Here is a 20850-nt window from a genome sequence, read left to right as displayed (position 1 = left end):
GCTGTATTGGTGCCAGTGCATATGTGTGTGTGTTTCTCTCTCCCTCTGTCTCTCCCTTTTGTTCTTTCTCCTTTCCCATTTCTCATAGGTCACAGCTCTGGACGTGACGCTAGCGCACAGTGGTTGACGGGGAGCACGGGCGTCTTTTAAAAGAGGAACGGAAGAGCGACAGCCTTTGAATTATGAATGCCATTTATTTTTTGACTTAGTTTTAATTGAGGAGTTATGGAAGTCTTTGAATTTTCTCATATCTTTAGTTCCTGATAGGATATATTGTTGCTGGGTTAAGGTAGTTCACTTTTTGTTTATTATTTTGGCTTGGCCTAGCCCTGAAGTTACTTGTGGGTTCTTGTTCATAGTTTGAACTGCTGGCAAAATTAGTTTTCTCTAACCTCATACTAAATATACCCAGCTAACTTACCCTGATTCACCTTGTTCCCTTTTGATACGGTTCATTCACATTGTGTAAGTGTTTTCTGATGCTTATGGGGAAAACTGTGCACCTGCAAAACTTTTTTTGAGTAATAAAATAATGATTTAAAAAAAAAAAAAAAAAAAAACTATTTTGGCTCAAATTAAAAACTAAGTAAAAACATGAGACTTAAGAAACAGTTTTGAATTGTAAAAGTAGTTCTGTGAGGTCAGTGCACTGGAAATCTCCCTTTTTATCAACAGACATTTTAGTTTACTTTGGTACTTTTTTCAGGCTTTTATGGCTGTTGTAAATTTCATGAACCAACAGATGGCGTTGCTGTCAATACTCTGAGGCTTTGAATATTTTCTAGGTAATGTCTCAAGTGTCACAAGGCGTCATTTCCCAGAAGCTGCGACACAAGGAAAGGAAGAAAAGCAAAGGAAAGCAAACGAGGATACACAATGTAAGAAAGGAGAAACATCTCATGTGTGAGATCAGAATACCACACTTCAGCTCAATGACAGAAAGGTTCATACACTAGAGGGGGCTAAAGATAATTATAACACTGGGATTAAAGGGTTAGTTCACCCAAAAATAAATTACTCACCCTCATGTCATTCCAAACCCATAAGACTTTCGTTTATCTTCATTGTTGAGATTCATACACTGATTCCTGGCCCTCTTTACACCTGTTTTTAAGATGCATTTTGGTCGATTGAATCCCGAGTGGACGATGGCGACACATTCCTGTTTACACCTGGTATTTTAATTCATCTCTTTTATCCACTTTCAACTGTTTCTGTCTCTTTTTTTTTTTTTCTGACAGGAGGGTCTATGGGTGGTTATATTCGAACACCTGAGTGTTTCCACTACGAATGCAATCTGGTTTTCGACTACCTCTGGAAGTGGTCGAAAGAGGACAAGCTCAAAACGTTTTACACTCTGTTCACACTTGTATTTAGCATCATCCACTTGTGATCCAATCGACCAAAATGTGTCTTAATACCAGCTGGAGACAGGGCCCTTGATATTCAAACTTTTTTTTGTGGAATTTTTTTTTTTTTTTAAATCCTTCTAAGCACATTAAAGTGATAAGTGATTACACTAGGCCACTATGTGATGATTATAATATCACCAATAAATAGACAGCACCACCTGACTCCAGTTTTCACTTGGCTTTTGACAGTAGTGGGCACTTGTGCGACGTAAACAATGATCCGAGTGAAAGAGACGGGGGGAAGTTAGCGAGGGAAGGGCATTAAAAATTGGACTCTTCTTCATCGGACATGAGTTGCAAAACCAACATCTGTTTCTGCACCCTAACAGTGCCCTCACTGTGTGTTTATACTCTGGTCACAATGTGAGGTCAAAGTGCATTCACTGCACAAAGACTAGGTACCCAGCATGAAGCTTTTCATTGTCACTATTGTTGAGATTCATACGCTGATTCTTGATGTCTCTTTATGTCTAAATTACACAAAATGTTTATGTGTTATCATGCTTTTCATAAATGATTATGACACTGCTGGATCTCATACCGTATAATCAAAGGGAATTTTGTGCTTTGAATAGATTTCCCCCAGTCCAGCAGGGTGCAGCAGAGAGCAAGTTTATCTGACTGAAGTGATCAGAGAGGATCAGAAATATTAGATTCACTTGCTGCTGTTTCCTGCATCATCAATACAAAGGTCCAGTTTGGCCTGTTTAAGGGTGTTTGAATCCATTTGATTGATCACATATTCCTCTTTTTTGCCTTTGAAGCTGATAATGTGCTTGAATGTTCAATACACAAATGCATATGAGTCTGCATACTGAATGAAATACATACTTGTGAAATGAAACCACTTCCTGTGAGAGTTTAACACTGTTTTGAATATGATATTTAGCATTCTGAGGACCACACTTTATCTGTGAAGACGTACAGTACTGTCCAAAACCACGAATAATGGATTTAGAGGACATTTATCAAAACGTTGAACGCAGAGATATTGAAGACACAACTGGACCTCGAACACTGAATCACAGCCAGGATGAGGGGAGAAATGAAAAGCGCAGTAAGATGAAAATGACTTTAAAGTAGAAATGGTGTCGCAGATGTTTCTGTTAAGGTGTCACTAATGTTTGAGGAAGTGTCACATACAATTTTATTTATTTATTTATTTTCTAAGAACAATGTATTAACGTTTTGTTAATGTATTAACATGCAATTATTTTTAGTTTACTTTTTCAACCTGTTCTTCTTTTGATATTTTTTACTGTATAGCAATGTTTGTTTTATAAAATAATATAAAACCTCTGTCTATAGCATTATATAAAAAAGGTGAATTACCTAAGGTTGATATAAAACTCTATAAAATAAAAATATTATGAAGAGTATTCACTGATATTTTGTGTTTTCTCTCTGTTTGTCAGGAGGAAGTAGACGTTTGGTGTTGATGACAGTGTGTCTCGGGATCATTTGTGTTCTTCTGCTCGTCTCCATCATAGCGCAGCACATCTCCATCACAGCAGAGAGAGAATCTCTGTTCAAGAGTAACAAGAACACAGTTGAAGAGTTCAATCAGACCATCAACAGATTACAGGATAATTACACTGAACTAATGACTGAAAAAGACTGAAAAAGACAACTGAAGAATAACTTCAACTCTTTGAGTCAGAAGAAACTGGAGCTGGAGACCAAAGTCAATGATCTTATGGCTGAGAAAAACCAGTTACAGGGAACCGTTGAATCTTTAAGTCAGAAGAAACTGGAGTTAGAAAATAAAACTATTTCTTTGAGTGAGGAACTGAACAGAAAATTGTCTAAACAAGGTTAGTATGAATCTGATTTGTGTATAGTTTCTTTTTCCCTAGTTTACTTTACTGTATGTATACAGTTTTGAAAAGTGTTTATGTACAAAAATGTGTTTTCCAGGGTTTTTCTTCATATCCGATGAGGAGAAGAGCTGGTCTGACAGCAGGAAGTACTGCAGGGATCGAGGAGCTGATCTGGTCATTATCGATACTGAAGTGAAGCAGGTGAGTTTGTGTGAGAGTCTGTTCATGAATGAGAGGAATCACACTTATTCCTGTTTTTATTCACATACAGAGGCACATATCTTCATTCAAGGAGAGAGGGTGGATTGGTTTGTCTGACACAGAGTACGAGGGCACGTGGAAATGGGTGGATAATTCACCACTGAAACAAGGGTAAGTGCAAAACACTCACAGATAATGCATGCAGATGCATGTGCAAAGTCTTTTTATTCTCAATTAAAAGTGATGTCCCAATCAAGTTTTTTTGTGCACCCAATCTGATCCAAGTCATTATATTTATATATGAAAGTCTGGTACAAACTAAATCTGGCACATTTTATTCAGGTTTTGGTTCACAGGTGAGCCTAATAATGTAAGAGATGAAGACTGTATTGAAATGAATCCTGAAAAAAACCTTGTAAACAACTGGAACGATCTCGCATGCTTTAAGAAGATGAAGGGGATTTGTGAGAAATAAGTTTTATCAAGTCGTGTTACTTTTATTAGTTTATTGATTCATTCTTAATGCTAATGTTCTGTCTTTTAAAACACTGCCATCTGATGTCCATATGAATTTATCCAAAGGAAAATGTAAAACTGTAATTGTTTTCTGATTGCTACAATAACTCACAATATCCTGTTTCTCATGTTATTCTGAGTGTCTTTAAACCTGCTTTTGAGTTGAATTGCTTTCTGTTAGGGCTGCACGATTAATCGCATGCTATTCTCACGCGCATTTCGTCAGTAAAGCCGGTTCCCTGATTACCGCTAAATCGCCATCACCTGCTTTCAAATGAAGCGGCATTTAATAGACAGAGCCGTAGATCACTGAAAAGCCACGCAATATCGCGTTCATATCGCAGATGAATCGCCTGCGATATGAACGCGATATTGCGTGGCTTGTCTGTGAACTACGGCTCTGTCTATTAATAGGCGCTCCGTTTAAAAACAGGTGATGGCGATTTAGCGGTAATCAGGGAACCGGCTTTAATGACGAAATGCGCGTGAGAATAGCATGCGATTAATCGTGCAGCCCTACTTTCTGTTTTAATAAAAATGGTCAATTGACTATTATCTCAGCATTTGTTTTTTGTGTTTTTTTTTTTGTTTTTTTTTCATATTTCATTCTCCTCTATCTGTTTATTGCACTTTGGACAGATTTCCTCCAGTCCAGCAGGGTGCAGCAGAGAGCAGTTTTATCAGACTGAGGAACAGGAACATCAGATTTAGGGCGCTTGCTGCTGTTTCACAGTGATCACAGATTCCTCTTGTTGGCTTTGAAGCTGATTTTGAAGCAGAGTGCAGGCCAGTTACAGTGATCTAACTGCTAAAAAAATATTAAGTGCTTCATCAGTAGGATGAAAACAGAGTTTGGAGGCCCGATTTAATGACTTTAAATTTTGTGAAATGCCATTAACAGAGAAGTTACTCCTGACATCTGTCCTGGGAAAAAATGTAGGATCTTCTGAGCTTCTACCATTAATATCTGAACTCAAATTTATCTATTTATTTGATTGATTGATTGATTGATACCATCACAGAGAAAATCGCAGAACAGTGACTTTTTCAGAAGTAGGGCTGCACAACGATTAATTGCGATTAATCAGGTCCAAAATAAAAGTCTATGTTTACGTATGTGTGTGTTCGGTGTATAATTATCTATATATAAATACACACACACACACATATATATATATATATATATATATATATATATATAAGAAATATATGCATGTATAAATAAATACATATAATTTATATCAAATATAAATATTTTGTATATAACATTTTTCTTAAATATATACATGTATGTGTGTGTATTTATGTAAGCAAACCGAGCTAGGTTGTAAACTCCTATGTTAGCCGTGCACAAATGTGAATAGCTGATAATGCATTACACTTTGTAAATAGTCGTGCTCCATCCTTGATCATTACTCCAAGTAATAAGACAGACAAGCTGCATTAATCGACACATTTTTAGACAATATTGGACCCTCATCTGAATAGCAGAACTACATAAACTTGAGTTAGCCAGTTAGCAGGAGATATACAGACTATAGGGAGCAAGCTGGTCCAAATAAACTAGGCATTGATCCATCTTTTAAGACCAAGCGTTTTGTGAATCCAGCGTTGAACTCCCTGAGGTTTGAGAAGCAGTTGTCAGTAAAATGACGGGAACACAACAAAAGATTGGGATTTTGCTGTGGTATTGTTGAAAAAAATAATTTTAACCACTGATTCTTTGCAGACTCGGAAGTGAAAATAAAACACATTTACTTTCACAGAGTAGGACACGGCATCTACTTGACATGATGTAAACCACACAGAAATACTATAGTGTTTGTGGGCGGGTCAAGTTGCTTGTCAGCGGACAACATAGAACATTTTATCCTTGATGAAGTATTCAGCTTTCAAACGCGACCTCCGGAGGACACAGCCTCTGAAATGAGACGCAGCTCCTGTAAACAAAGGAGTGTGGTTTTGGTTCTGAGGGAAAGATTCCCAAAGATCCCAGCGCCAAGGGAACAGTGGATGAAGTTTGTTTTTCTGGGGCAGCAATGCACGTATGTTTGTTTGTTCACGGGATTTCGGTGATGAATGCTTTGTAAACAAGTCCCAGTTTGGCGCTGGATTTGCAGATTGCAGGTGGTGAGTAAAGCTGTATCAGGTGTCTGTGTTTTGTTGGAAAACGGCGCACAAGTGCATATAATGTAAACGACATGAACGTTTTTGTTTCCTTTTTATTTGTGGACTAGCGGACGTTCTCTATGCAGAAGTTGTGCGCACTCGTGACTCTTTAGCTCCGCCCACGGCACTGACAGCAGACACGCCTCCAGGATCTCGGCTTTTTCTGGAAAGACTCGGTTTAGCGTATCTATCTTTTATAAATATGACAAAACTAAAAACTTTTTGTAGATATGAAGAATGCAATACTACTCTATATGTACTCAAGATTACATGAGATTGGCAGAAACTGTGTGTGATACCCCCTTTAAAGCAGAACTAAGTAACTTTTTTTACCTTCATAAATAGTTTTCTAAGTCCTTACGATGGTTAATTGACTTCTAGTGGTGTGTTTGAGGCATACACTAACCCCCTCTGGCACGTCTACGCCAGAAAACAGCACTTGCAAGTTGAGCTTTGTCGACCCGACACAATCTCGCCTCATGTTCACGCGAGAGTGACAAAATGCTTTACGGTAATTCAAAAACAATGTATATATTATGAATTTATAAGACAATTTCGAAAATTACCCACCTCCATCGAGATTTCTTGTACTGTATTTGCAAAACTACTGCGCTGGTGAGCTTTGTAGTCATTGTAGTCCAGAGCTGCGCTTGGAGTATTTATGACAGTGTGATTCACTGAAGGAACCTGTAGGGGGAGCTTCGCAAATCTTACTGAGTTCCGCTTTAAACACCTGGGCGCGATGGGTGCCATTATGTTAGTTTGTGCCGCAGTTCAGAGAATATCATCTGTTGGATTTAAAACACATGAATTCATGCACAAAATGGGAGAAGAATAGAGTAAACTTTACAGTTACTTACACAATGTGAATCTGATAGGAATAAAACACGTAATCTAATTATAACAGAAAGGATTATTATTGAGCTTCCATAGACAGTGTGTATTTTACAAACTCTAAATGTATTGTTTTGTTAGTACTTATGTGTATTTAAATGTCTGAAACTTAAAATAAACATTATGCGGTCGATAACACTGCATATTACCTAAAGGATCCCCTCAAAATGTGTGATTGTGATAGAGGTAAGTTTTGCCTATTATGACCAAAGAATTGATTTACACACATTTGATAGCCAATATGTTTATTACACAGTTATGTTAGACAATCATTATATACTACCAGAAAAAAAAAAAAAAAGAAAGAAAAAAAAACACATTATATTCATATAAATAGTTTAGTCTATGTGGAAATATTTTTTTTTTCTTCACCGTTATTTCTAAGCCTTAACTGGTGCAAAATACAGTGCATCACAGATCACATCAGGTCATCTGTAATGTATCTGCTTGTTTTACACTCTTTGACCACCAGGTGGTATTGTGAGGAAAATTAAGCCTCGAGAAATGAACCCTTTTGTGAACCACTTGGCTGAAAAGCTTCATGAGGCTTCATCTCGCCACCACTAACAATTTTTATCATCTGGGCTACCACACTGTCTACATTTTTTTCTCCTTAGTCCATGGTAGGCTATTGTTTGAGATGTATACAGGTTTTGGTTGAATGAGTCTCATTTGTATTTGTGTTTATGTGTGTTTGTGTTAAGTTCTTTTCTTCTCTTACTCTGTTTATTTTTAACAAATTTAGTTTTTTTCCTGTTTCTTTTACTGTATTTTCCTAATTGTACAGCTCTTTGGTTAAACATTTGTTATTTTAAATGTGCTTTATAAATAAACTTGAACTTGGAAATGTGAATATCCTGTTATCATCCACTTGTTTAACTGCAAACAGGAATTTATCATCCTACAGTCTCTATCTCCTACCATCATCCTCTCTGTCTCTCAGCACCACAGCGATGCAAGTCATCATCCCATTCCAGTTTATTGTCATTAATACATAGGCAGTTAGGCCTGTTTTAGGGTGTTTGAGTCAGTTTGGGTGATCACAGATTCCTCTTGTTAGTCATTGTAGCTGTATATTTTCATATTACTCTATGATTGTATATATTGTATATATACAATCATAGAGTAATATGAGTCTAAGGAGAGTTTTAGAATGAAAATGAAATCTAGATTTATCTGCACTAATGAAACCACTTCCTGTGTAGGTTTAGAACTATTTAAAAACACGACACACATCCTAAAGACCTCCTCTGTGAACACACACTGAACTGTAAGACTGTAAGTTAGAGCAAATAATGCAATCAGGAACCTTTTATGTGTGCAGAAATATTACTAACAGATCAGGACCTCGAACACAGCTTCACCTCCAGGATGAAGGAAAAGATCGAAAGCAAAGTAAGCAGAAACTTTCGTTTGAAGATGGTGCCGCTAATGTTTGCGGGGATGGGAAATGTTACGTAAAATTTCAATTGTTGTTTTCTGGGGGAAAAAATGTGTCATTGTTTCTGATTTTATATGAAATGCTCCATATTTTAGTGATGTTTGTCATTATAAAAGAACATACTCTTTAAAACAACTTTTTTTTGCAACGCTCTTTAAAAATAATTTATCTAAAAATAATGCTGGATTACATACAAATTTGATTTGAAGTGTTATCTAATAATATGACGTGAATTGTTGTTAACTGATTTTTGTCAGGAGGAAGTAGACGTTTGGTGTTGATGACAGTGTGTCTCGGGATCATTTGTGTTGTTCTGCTGGTCTCCATCATAGCGCAGCACATCTCCAACACAGCAGAGAGAGAATCTCTGTTCAAGAGTTACAAAAACGCAGTTGAAGAGTTCAATCAGACCATCAACAGATTACAGCACAATTACACTGAACTAATGACTGAAAAAGACCAACTGAAGAACAACTTCAGCTCTCTGAGTCAGAAGAAACTGGAGCTGGAGACCAGAGTCAATGATCTTACAGCTGAGAAAAAACAGTTAAAGGGAAGCTTTGATTCTTTAAGTCAGAAGAAACTGGAGTTAGAAAGAAATGTCACATCTTTAAGTGAAGAGCTACAGAAAGAAAAATCTAAAGGTGGGTACAAATCTGTTTTTTTTTTTAAGTAGATTATTTTCTCATAATTTTCGTTATCTTTATATGCATTTTTAAAAAGTGAAGTTTCTGTCAGGAAATCTGTGTGGTCCTGTTTGTTTGTTCAAATCCGATGAGGAGAAGAGCTGGTCTGACAGCAGGCAGTACTGCAGGGATCGAGGAGCTGATCTGGTCATTATCAACACTGAAGAGAAGCAGGTGAGTTTGTGTGAGAGTCTGTTCATGAATGAGAGCAATCACATTTAGGGGTTGCTTAAATAACACACCATTTTCAACTATAAGGGGAAACTTTTTATTCAGTTTGGGTGTTTATTTACAGTGGTGTTTTGGGGGCCTGAAAATGCAAAATTTTGAAAACGGGATTCAAAGTGCTCGTTTTTAAAAAAAATCATCTTTGTGTAAAGTATAAAAATGTGAATTTGTGAAAACGGTGATGTTATACACGTGTAACAGACGTAGAGCTGTGCGTGTAAACCTCACTCCCCTGATCACAAAATGACTGACACTACAGACTGCGGTATTTATCTTCCTTGTTAGAGTGTCCAACTCCCATGCCGGGGTTCAAGTCCCACTTAAAGCGGGCAGTTCGAACAGGAGGGGTTACACATGCAATCTAAAGGCACATAGTGTTTCTTTACAAAGTGACATCGCCAACTACTGGCCTGGCAGCAGAATATGGTGATTTTAGTTGTTTTCGTGGATCCGTAAGAACGATTAAATTATAGCACATTATTGCAGTATAAATGTACCCTTATTCCTGTTTTTATTCACACACAGAAGTCCATATCTTCATTCATCAAGGAGAGAGTGTGGATTGGTTTGTCTGACATTGAGAACGAAGGCAACATGACATGGGTGGATAATTCAACACTGAATCATGGGTAAGTGACAAAACACTCACAGAAAACCAGTGCAAATGTATTTTAAGCATGAAACAAAACCGAAGACTTTTAGCAAAAAAAAAACAAACAAAAAAAACTCTTCTCTCCATTAAGTTCACTTTTGCTCTTGCTCTGTACTTTTTACTCTTGCCACATGTTATTCAGGTTTTGGTATGAAGAGGAGCCAAATAATGCAGGAGGAAATGAGGACTGTGTTGAACTGATGCCTGTAAACACCATCCAGAACTGGAATGATCTCCCATGCTCTGAGAAGAGAAAAGGGATTTGTGAGAAATAGGGTTCATCCCATATTGTTTTGTTGTTAACTGTATTATTTTATGGAATCAATCTTATTGTGATCGTAACATTTCTGATTGAGGTTTCTATCTCTTAATTTTATTTAAACTGGCATCAATTTAATTTTACAATTGTATATAACATACAAAATCACAAATTGAAATTCATAAAAGAAAAATGTAAAACTGTCAAAAAAAATGCATTACTTTAAAAAACTTATAAGCGGGGTGAACTGGGTAATCTGGGACTCCAAACCTCTGATGTGTTCATGTCTTGCTCTATCGCAAGCAGCTCTATGTCAATGTGACCTTCTTCTAGCTGTTATAATGAGCCAGTAAATTACAGAAGTCTAAAGTGTCCCAGATTCACCCTATTGTGCTGATATTGACTGTCTTTGAAACTTTTGAGTTGAATTGCTTTCTCTTTAAATGGTCAACATAAAGTAAATATAATAAAATGGTCAATAACCATTATTACCAAAGCTCTTTTTGCTCCTTCGTATTTCGTTCTTACATTTACTTCGGTGTACTTGATGCATGATTATGGCGAGAAAATTCCTCCAGCCCAGCGGAGTGCAGCAGAGAGCCATTTATTCTACTGAAGTGATCATCAGAGAGGAAGAGAAACATTTTACCAATTTATAGACATACAGTATTTGTTTTCAAGTTTAAAGTACTTCTACTTACACGTAAGAAAGTATCTTTGACAATAATATAGTTATATTTTTAAGCAATAACTGTAGTTTACAGTTTTCAGAGAATTGAGTGATCGTTTACAAACTAATGATGAATTCCAAATGGCATCTGCGCACCTTTAATAGGCTCCCCGCAGGAAGGCGATGCCACTTGAAAGTGAAAGTGAGCAACATAACCACAAAGGGTACATGCTCACTTCAAAGAAATACATTTACCACTTATGAGCATGTGACACAGGCTGTTCGTTTGAAACCTAGATGGTGGGAGATTTCGAGTTTATGTAGACTATAAATATAATTATTCATGTTGTTTTGTTCTTTTGTGATACAATTTTTGTCTTGCATTAGCAATATTTAGTTCAAATATTTTCGTAGGCAATAAATGGGTTTAATAGTAGATGTGTTTACAGATGCCAAAGAAGAAATGGTATATTTTGGGCTGTTATTTTTTTTTTTGATGTTGTAGTAAGTGTTTAATACATCTGAGATGATTTGACAGATGCCAGATCTCCTAATCATGATAACTGAACTCTGGCTAATTTGGTTCTTGGAATTAATTTGTGGATTGGATTAAAATATCTGGATTAAACTGTCTGAGATTACTGCTTGTTCTTGTTTTTTTTGTTTTTTTTTTTAATATAAAATGGCCGATGGTTTCTCTAGATAAGATTCCTCGTCTTGGATCATGTAGAGCTCTTTGAAGCTGCACTGAAACTGTAATTTGGACCTTGGTAACTGTTGAAGTCCACTATATGGAGAAAAATTCTGGAATATTTTCCTAAAAAAAAAAACTTAATTTCTTTTCGACTAAAGAAAGAAAGACATGAACATCTTGGATGACATGGGAGTAAATTATCAGGAAATTTTAATTTGAAAGTGAACTAATCCTTTAATGTCTTCTTTTATTTCAGTTGATTTGATCAAAGTCTGTGTCTGGAAGTCAGTTGTATGTTTTAGAACGTTCTTGTAACAAAAATCTGTTATCTGGGTGTGACATTGACATTGACATTGACACTGATACTGTGAGCTCGCCATGTGACACCACTGTGACATCACTGTAATAGTGTTGAGAAACAGGAAGTAGAATGTTCCCCTGGTGACTGATATTTGAACTGCCCCCTCTCAACCTGTTCAACATTTTGAATCTATTCCTTCATCATTATATTTAATAAAGCTTTGACTTGTATTCTTTTTTTCTCTTTTTTTTCCTAATTTTTTTCTTTTTATTGCATATTTAGTGAAGGTTCCTGTAATCAAACCTAATTTCTTAAAATAATCATGACTGATTTAATGTTTTTTTTTTTTTTTTTTTTTTTTTGTTGTTTTTTTCAAATTGTATGTGTTTCCAATATCAAATATTAGGAAGAAAAATATAAGACTTGTTTTCTTACCCCTGTAACAAATAACTGAAGACATCCTGAGTAATTGTAAAATTGTTTTTGGGCTTCATAGTTTAATATCTGCTCATTTCTGTCAGCAAAACTGTTGTCTCACACACACACACACACACAAAAATATGGTTTAATTTTTTCAGCATTTTATGTAATTTTCAAAATGTAAGATTAAACTGTAATCTGTTAAAATAGTAGAACTGATGTTTTTCATATTTTTCTGAATTATATATGGTCTGTGGATTAAAGGGATAGTTCACCCAAAAATGAAAATTATTCCATGTTTTACTCACCCTCAAGCCATCCTAGGTGTATATGACTATCTTCTTTCAGAAGAACACAATCAGAGATATATTTAAAAATATCCTTCCAAGGTTAATAGTGGTTGTGAATGGTATGCCAAATTCTGAATGCATCCATCCATTAGAAAAAAAAAAAAAAAAAATGAATCCATATGACTCCAGAGGGTTAATAAATTTTGAGGCGCAGGGATGCGTATTTGTAAGAAAACATATCCATATTTAAAACTCTATATATTCAAACAATTAGTTTCTGGTGAACGACCGCACGCAAAATGTGCAAGTCGACTTGCGCCAAATGAAATCCTCTGACACGATGTTTGACGTAGGATGTAAGAGTATCGTAAGCTTAGACGCCTCTCATGGTTCAAACAAATACAACTGGGCAACAATCTCAAGTTCCTCTGACATTTCTCTTTAAAATTTCTCATTTTAAACTTCTAATTTTTGACCAGTGTTTTGTTTAGCTCTCTCCTCTGCGCCTCTGCGTTCGTCATCGCATCAGGTCAAAGGTTGCTCTTCCGCCCAAATTGACGTATGGTCTTCTGCCGGAAGCTAGTTATTTGAATTTATTTTTGGGTGAACTATCCCTTTAACTAATTTTTCTGCTTGTATTATTTTATGGAATCATGGAACATTTCTGATAATCTGTGCCTATGAAACTTTTTCTTTGAATTAAATGATCAATTAAGATTATTTTCACAGCATTTTTATTTTTATTTCAAATGTCATTGTTGCTGCTTTATTGAGCTGTGGCTTTCCTCCAGTCCAGCAGGGAGCAGCAGACTGAAGTGATCAGAGAGAAATGGAAACATTAGATTTACTAAATATTTTCCTGCACCATTAATACAAAGATCCAGTTTGGCCTGCTTAATGGTGTTCGAGTCTATTTGAGGGATTCCTCCTGTTGGCTTTTGAAGCTAATAATATGTGCTTGAATGTACTATAATGGGTGATGTGGTGGAATGTTATCTTGACAGTGTAAGAACCAATGCTTTCTGAAAACACTTGCAATTGCTGATAAAGAAGCAACTCTATAGTAGTCAGGGGTAAAGAGCTCAAAGCAACCACCAACCTCCATGATGGTGACGAAACATCTAAACCTCTGGTAATTCTCAATAAGAGCTTCTGTAGACGTGTGAGAGAAATAAAGTCAGTCTGGTTAGTAATAAGTGAAGCTGGTAATGCTGTTTGTGGAGTTGTTGAATCAGATCTTCTGAGAACACTGAACTACAGCCAGAATGAAGAAAAAAGCACAGTAAGCTGAAAATTACCTTCGCAGATGGTGTTGTTCATGGTGAAACGGTTCATGGTTTGAGGAAGTGTCCCATACAATTTCAAATATTAAATGATTCCTAAAAACAATATGTTACTACTTTTATATTTAATGTATTAACATAATACATATAAAAGCTCTATCTATAGTATTAGCTAGGTAGATTACCTAAAATATATCCTGACGCAGCCGAGCTTTATAATGGCAGTATGCGTTACCAAATGAGTATGAGCTGAAAAAAATGTCTCCATCCACATCCATCCATCATAAACATATTCCACACGGCTCGGGAGGATTAATAAAGGCCGAAGCGATGCGTTTGTGTAAAAAAAAAAAAAAAAATCTATATTTAACAAGTTATGAAGTAAAATATCTAGCTTCCGCCTTCCGTATTCTTAAGCTTACGCCGTATGTCCTATGCCTTCCCTATTCAATTTACGGAACTTGCCAGTACGCCAGTACCGTTTTTTTTTTTGTTTTTTTTTTTTTCCCTGTCATTTGAATACGTCAGGATATGTATTAATATTTCTACGATTGTGTTCATCATGGCTTGAGGGTGAGTAAAGCTTGGGCTAATTTTCATTTGAAAGTGAACTAATCCTTTACTAATTCAGGAAATGAGGACTGTATTGAACTGAATCATCCTGAAAAAGCTGGTCTGATGCTTTTTACTTTTTAATTGCTTTCTGCTTAAATAATAATTGTAAATAATTATTCTTACTGCTTGGTTGCTGAATAAAACTTTGGGGCTGTTACCATTTGAATATGGGGTAGTAACTGAAAATTTGATACATATTATCCAGGTTTTGGGATAGAGGTAAACCAAATGACGCAGGTGGAAGTGAGGACTGTATTGAACTGATGCCTGCAAATCCCGTCCTGAACAACTGGAATGATCTTCCATGCAAAGGGGATTTGTGAGAAATAAGTTTTGTTTTGCTTTTGCTTTTATTATTTTATTTACTCATTTTGCAATTGCAAATGTGTAGTTTCTGATTGAGGTTTCTATCTTTTAAAACACTGCCATCTGATGTCTGGAAAACGTAAAACAAATTATGTTCTCATTGCTACAATAAACTCTCAATATCCTGTTTCTCATTATTCTGAGATTGAGTATCTTTAAACCTGCTTTTGAGTTGAATTGCTTTCTGTTTTAATAAAGTTGTCAATTGACTATTATCTCATCGTGTTTTTATTTCATATATCATTGTGTATCTATTTATTGCACTTTGGATAGATTTCCTCCAGTCCAGCAGGGTGCAGCAGAGAGCAGGTTTTGAAGCTTTGACTCCTGATGACTGTCCTGGGAAAAATGTAGGATGTTCTGATCTGAACTCAAAGTTAAAGGGTTGTTCGTTTGTTAGTTAGTTAGTTAGTTTGATTGATATATACCATCACAGAGAAAATGACAGAACAGTGACATCTATTGAGAAAATGAAAATGTGAATATCCCATTGTCAGCCACTTGTATAACTGTAAACAGGAAGTCATCATCCCACAATTTCTATTTCCTACCATCATCCTCTCTGTCTCTCAGCACCACTGCGATGCAAATCATCATCCCATTCCAGTTTATTGTCATTAACACACAGGTCCAGTTAGGCCTGTTTTAGGGTGTTTGAGTCAGTTTGGGTTACCACAGATTCCTCTTGTTGGACACTGTAGCTTCTGACACTATCACAGAGAAAACTCCACTATGCTTTGACTACATGAGGTTGAATATGTATTATATATTCAATCATACAGTAGTATGAGCTGACAGAGAGCATGAGAAGGAAATCTAGATTTATCTGCACTAATGAAACCACTTCCTGTGTAGGTTTAGAACTGTTTAAAAACACGACACACATCCTAAAGACCTCCTCTGTGAACACACACTGAACTGTAAGACTGTAAGTTAGAGCAAATAATGCAATCAGGAACCTTTTATGTGTGCAGAAATATTACTAACAGATCAGGACCTCGAACACAGATTCACCTCCATGATGAAGGAAAAGATCGAGGTAAGCTGAGTGTTTTGTTTGAAGCAAAGATTGTGTCGCTAATGTTTGAGGGGACGGAAATGTTACGTGCAATTTTAATAATTTCTGATTTTATATGAAATGTTACATATTTTACAATATAGGAATTCAGCATACTGTTTAAAAAAAACATTTATCTTAAAACAAAGCTGGACTACTTACAAGGGTTATTTGATGTTATGAGGGCATTGTTGTTAATTGATACTTGTGTGTTTTCTCTCTGTTTGTCAGGAGGAAGCAGGTGTTTGGTGTTGATGACAGTGTGTCTCGGGATCATTTGTGTTCTTCTGCTGGTCTCCATTATAGTGCAGCACATCTCCATCAAAGCAGAGAGAGAATTTCTGTTCAAGAGTAACAAGAACACAGCTGAAGAGTTCAATCAAACCATCAACAGATTACAGCACAATTACACTGAACTAATGACTGAAAAAGACCAACTGAAGAACAACTTCAGCTCTCTGAGTCAGAAGAATCTGGAGCTGGAGACCAGAGTCAATGATCTTATGGCTGAGAAAAGCCAGTTCCAGAGAAACATTGATTCTTTGAGTCAGAAGAAACTGGATTTAGAAAGCAAAGTCACGTCTTTGAGTGAGGAAGTGAAGTTAAAAGGTTGTAAAGAAGGTCAGAGGAAACTGGAGTTAGAGAATGAACTAAGGAACATATCTGAACAGGGTTTGTAGAAAAGGATACACACACACATACGCACACACACACACATTTCCAGCACAATCATTTTTTTTTTTTTTTTTTAATTGAAAGGAAATGGCAGATTCTTCATATCCGATGAGTTGAAGAGCTGGTCTGACAGCAGGCAGTACTGCAGGGATCGAGGAGCTGATCTGGTCATTATCGATACTGAAGTGAAGCAGGTGAGTTTGTGTGAGAGTCTGTTCATGAATGAGAGGAATCACACTTATTCCTGTTTTTATTCACATACAGAGGTACATATCTTCATTTATCAAGGCAAGTGTGTGGATTGGTTTGAATGACATTGAGAATGAGGGTGACATGAAATGGGTGGATAATTCACCACTGAAACAAGGGTAAGTGACAAAACACTCACAGAAAATATAAACCAAGGCTTATTGGTTTTATAAAATGGTTAGTGTGTATAACTGGAAAGGTTTCATAAAATAACACACAGAAACAAAAATGGTATTCATTAATAACATCTGCCAAATAATGTAGTTCTTCAGCAATATTTAGCAGAATGATTGCCAAGAAGCAATGGGGTGATGATTAACATTTACTCAATAGAGCTGCTTTTGTTTCTGTACAACTTTTTTATTCTTGAAATGGGTAACAGTGAGTATTGGTGATTTTTGAATTGCCTGTGACAAATCTCACTTGTTAGTGAGATTTATTTGAGCATCTACTCAAAGTAATTATTATTATTTGGTTCCTGAATAAGTACAACTTTGGGATACTTGGTATACTGAGCAACTAAAAATCTGTTCCATTTTATTCAGGTTTTTTTTCCCAAATGAGCCGAATGATGCACATGGAAACGAGGACTGTGTTGAAATGCAGTATTGCACGTATTGTAGTTCTTCTGACCTGAACGTCTGGAATGATCTCCCATGCTTAGACTGGAAAAAAGCACTTTGTGAGAAATAGGGTCTGTTCTCTTTTTTCTGTTACTAATTTGGAATCCTTTTATTAAGAACAAATCATTTCTGATTGTGGATTCTACCTTTTAAAACTGTCTGCTAGTTTCATTTTTTTTTTTTTTTTTTTTTTTTTTTTTAAACATTCAAGATATCAGTTTTGTTTTATAATTTTCTGTAATATACAAAGTCAGGAGTGGATACTTGCATGCAAGGAAAATGTAAACTTGTCATTAGTTTCCCATTTCAAGAATAAATGATTTGCTCCTCGTTTGTTAATTAATCCGACACAGCTGTTCAGTTTCAGTAATCATACCCAGTATTTAAGCCCTGTGTTTCCTCTGACCTTTGTGGTCTTGTCAGTTTTAAACATTATTGTTCCTATATAAGGACAAAGAACCCCTTTTGGTAAAAAAGTGTTCTTTGGTCTAAAAAGTGCTATACATACATTATTTAAAATGATTACACTATTACATTTGTTTTTACTTCAGTTTTACTTTGGCATTCCTTTCATTCTGAAGAAAATAATCTTACTTTCAAGTTCAGTAATATTTGCCGCATGATCCTGTACACCGAAAATATGGTAACATCTAAATTAACTGGTTTTAAAATATTATTTAATATCACTAAATCAACCAAAGAAAATCAATTTATAGAGTAACAAGTGTGATAGCAGTATACTAGCTATCTCTACCAAAGTCACCAGGTTTTCTGTTACACATTACAGTCTGCTAACATCATTGCACGTTCTTCAGTTGTCATGTCAAAAGATGTCATACAGCTCTTACTGACGAGCAGCAAGCATATCAGTTTTGTCCCATTTGCAAAGTGCCACATTTTTGCGCCCCTCGTGATTACAAAGAATGCCTCATGCCTCATGCCTCATTAACTTTAACTGTTACAGAAGTTCATTTGAACTCTTGTGCTCACGAAAAAAAAAAAAAAAAGATTTCACTGTTAAATGAGAAAACTAATCATATGTTATGTTAATAACCTTTTTAATGTGTGGTTACATTGCTGTGGCACCTCAGTTCAAGCGTCATGTGAACTGATCATCTCTTCCTCTTTATTACATTAAATAAATGTGAATATACATCATAAGCTATGCTGTTACAATCATGAAAAGACGTGAATACACAACATGTTTCAGTTTCAAGTCCCCCAGTGTTAATCTAACTCTCCTGTCTGGTTTGTTTCTCAAAAAAATGGCAGATTCAGCATTATGATCGGTCAGACATTAAATGCCCATACCTCTGTGTCTTTAAGTAGGCTACTTAATAAGTTCACAACATGAACATACATAAGGAAATAATATTATCATATACAGTCAAGGTAGAATCAGATCAAAATTCATGTGAAAACAGCCTATGTTTAACAAAAGAAAATGACGTGAATGTGTATGGCAAATATGTCTGTTTAAGCCCAGCCTCGCACTTCCGGTTCTGAAAAATGCTGGTGCTGCGGTTCTGCAGCTGGATATTATTGGGGAATTGTGAGTTGTGTTGTGTAGCCTAATCATAAACCAGTAAATTGAAATGATCAAGAATTTGTTTTGTTTCTTTTTGGCTTTTAATTAGTTTGGTCTATCTAGACAGAAGAGATAGCATTTCCCCATGCTAGAACACAATGAAAAGTAAGGAAATGAAAAGCAGATGCACAGTTTAAGAATTGACAAGCACCTCATGTCAGATAAGAGAACCACTCTCAAAGTTTAATGTCACAAAGTGTCTTAAAGTTCATATCCTAGAGAGTGCCAAAGTCATTCTCACACTGGGAGTAATAGTGGACTTGACAGAAATTTTGATACACAGCAAAAACCCCAGTGTTAAATTAATTCTCCCCAAAGTACACACTCAAGAGTGTTGAAACTGAACACTGAAGCAGTGTTAAAGTTAATGAGACAATTAAGTGATTGAGTGATCTCCGTTATGGGGATCAGTGTGTGATTTAGTTGGACTCTTGACACTTGACTTTGTAATACTACATTTTGTTTGGCTACTAACTGAGTTATAAGAGCCAGACAAGCCAAGAAAGCAAAGAGAAAATATGATCAGGTGCTGTTGGTTCGGTTTTGTCATAATCATTATTTGATCTGAATCACTGAACTCATTTAGAGCCCAATCTCTGACTTCATCTTATTGATTACTGTAGCCCTGTAATTCTACTGCATAAGATCCAACCTTTTCAATATTATCAGATCTATGTTGTTTAGACACACACACAGATGTCAAAAATCAGTGTATGAATCTCAACAACGGTGACCATCAAAAAGCATCTTGCCATGCATTCTGGGTGCATGCATTGCAGCAATAAATAGAGCTGAATTATCTTAGTAGTTTGTTTTTATTTTTGCTGGGTTTTTTGTGACTTTTTATTGGCTTGTTTTGTGATGTTCAGAGTTGATCTTTTCATCAGGCTGTTTGTCACCTTGGTTGAGATTCATATGAAAATGCTGTATCTTATTCTGTTGAATAACAGTGCTGTGAAGTAAAGTAAATCTAACTCAGAGATTGGGCTCTAAAGGAGGTCAGTGATTCAGGACAAATAATGATTATGTCAAAACAAAACAAACAACATCTGATCACATTTCCTCTTTGCTTTCTTGGCTTGTCTGGCTGTTGTAACTCAGCAAGGGAAATGTTAATGTTAAAACATTGAGGATCAAGAGCCCAACTAAAGCAAACAAGGATCACCATAATGGTGATTTTTAAATTGTGATTCTTTCCTTTATTAACAGCAGGTACTCAATCCTGATTCTCCAGTCTCGCCATCTAGCGGTCTGTTATTTCACGACAACAACTGCTACAACTGATAACAGACCATTCAATCGGGTACTGTGAGTCATTTTGAGATATTAAAGATGTCACATACATTTTTCATGTTCAAATATTTACTGATCTGGCAAGTAGCCACATAATAAGCGGGTTAATTACACACCCTGCAGAGGTTAGTTTTGCATAATAATCTGCTGACTGTGCACTATCCCTCAACCTTGCCACGCCCCCTGGTCACAACTCCGCCTACTCCATCTGGAAAAAATGGAGGATCTAAGTTTCATTCTACATACCAGATCTCAGCTCAGAGTTAAAGGTCATACATTGCAGCATTTCAGTAGCACAGTGGTGCAGCTTAAAAACTTTTTCATTAGATTTCAGTCATTATATAAAGGTCTAATTAGACCTGTCCTGTAAGGTTGTCATTTAGGTGGTCATGGACTATTTGGGATTTTCCTGCCAAAATGGGTTTTAGCTCACCACTGTATATCTGGT

At 36.1% G+C, this 20850-nt stretch overlaps 2 protein-coding genes and 1 long non-coding RNA gene across 3 annotated transcripts; all 3 read left to right on the top strand.

Moving 5' to 3' along the window:
- Positions 1-173: 173 nt before the first annotated feature.
- LOC137032973 (uncharacterized) lies at positions 174-1433 on the top strand. Its single transcript, XR_010896775.1, has 3 exons — positions 174-289; positions 786-878; positions 1242-1433. It is a non-coding gene; the product is annotated as an uncharacterized lncRNA (long non-coding RNA).
- Positions 1434-2833: 1400 nt separating this feature from the next.
- Positions 2834-10789, top strand: LOC137032971 (C-type lectin domain family 4 member G-like). The gene is made up of 8 exons (XM_067405025.1): positions 2834-3226; positions 3330-3433; positions 3504-3604; positions 8337-8407; positions 8711-9097; positions 9192-9313; positions 9893-9996; positions 10162-10789. The coding sequence occupies exons 1-8, from the start codon at positions 3109-3111 to the stop codon at positions 10292-10294; spliced, it is 1140 nt and encodes a 379-aa protein (XP_067261126.1). The 5' UTR covers positions 2834-3108; the 3' UTR covers positions 10295-10789.
- Positions 10790-15843: 5054 nt separating this feature from the next.
- LOC137031454 (CD209 antigen-like) lies at positions 15844-17268 on the top strand. The gene is made up of 4 exons (XM_067402392.1): positions 15844-15956; positions 16206-16646; positions 16734-16843; positions 16914-17268. The coding sequence occupies exons 1-4, from the start codon at positions 15863-15865 to the stop codon at positions 17019-17021; spliced, it is 753 nt and encodes a 250-aa protein (XP_067258493.1). The 5' UTR covers positions 15844-15862; the 3' UTR covers positions 17022-17268.
- Positions 17269-20850: the final 3582 nt, after the last annotated feature.

Source organism: Chanodichthys erythropterus, chromosome 12 (assembly GCF_024489055.1).
Source record: "Chanodichthys erythropterus isolate Z2021 chromosome 12, ASM2448905v1, whole genome shotgun sequence".
In the NCBI taxonomy this organism is placed as follows: Eukaryota; Metazoa; Chordata; class Actinopteri; order Cypriniformes; family Xenocyprididae; genus Chanodichthys; species Chanodichthys erythropterus.
Note: the sequence above shows the minus strand (reverse complement) of the source record. Positions and strands in the feature narration are given on the sequence as shown.

Coding starts and splice junctions, on each gene's coding strand:
- LOC137032971 (XM_067405025.1), top strand. CDS start 3,109: ATGGCTGAGAAAAACCAGTTACAGGGAACCGTTGAATCTTTAAGTCAG. Junction 8,408..8,710: donor AGGAAAAGATCGAAAGCAAA/GTAAGCAGAAAC, acceptor GATTTTTGTCAG/GAGGAAGTAGACGTTTGGTG. Junction 9,314..9,892: donor TCAACACTGAAGAGAAGCAG/GTGAGTTTGTGT, acceptor ATTCACACACAG/AAGTCCATATCTTCATTCAT.
- LOC137031454 (XM_067402392.1), top strand. CDS start 15,863: ATGCAATCAGGAACCTTTTATGTGTGCAGAAATATTACTAACAGATCA. Junction 15,957..16,205: donor TGATGAAGGAAAAGATCGAG/GTAAGCTGAGTG, acceptor TCTGTTTGTCAG/GAGGAAGCAGGTGTTTGGTG. Junction 16,647..16,733: donor AAGGAACATATCTGAACAGG/GTTTGTAGAAAA, acceptor TTTAATTGAAAG/GAAATGGCAGATTCTTCATA.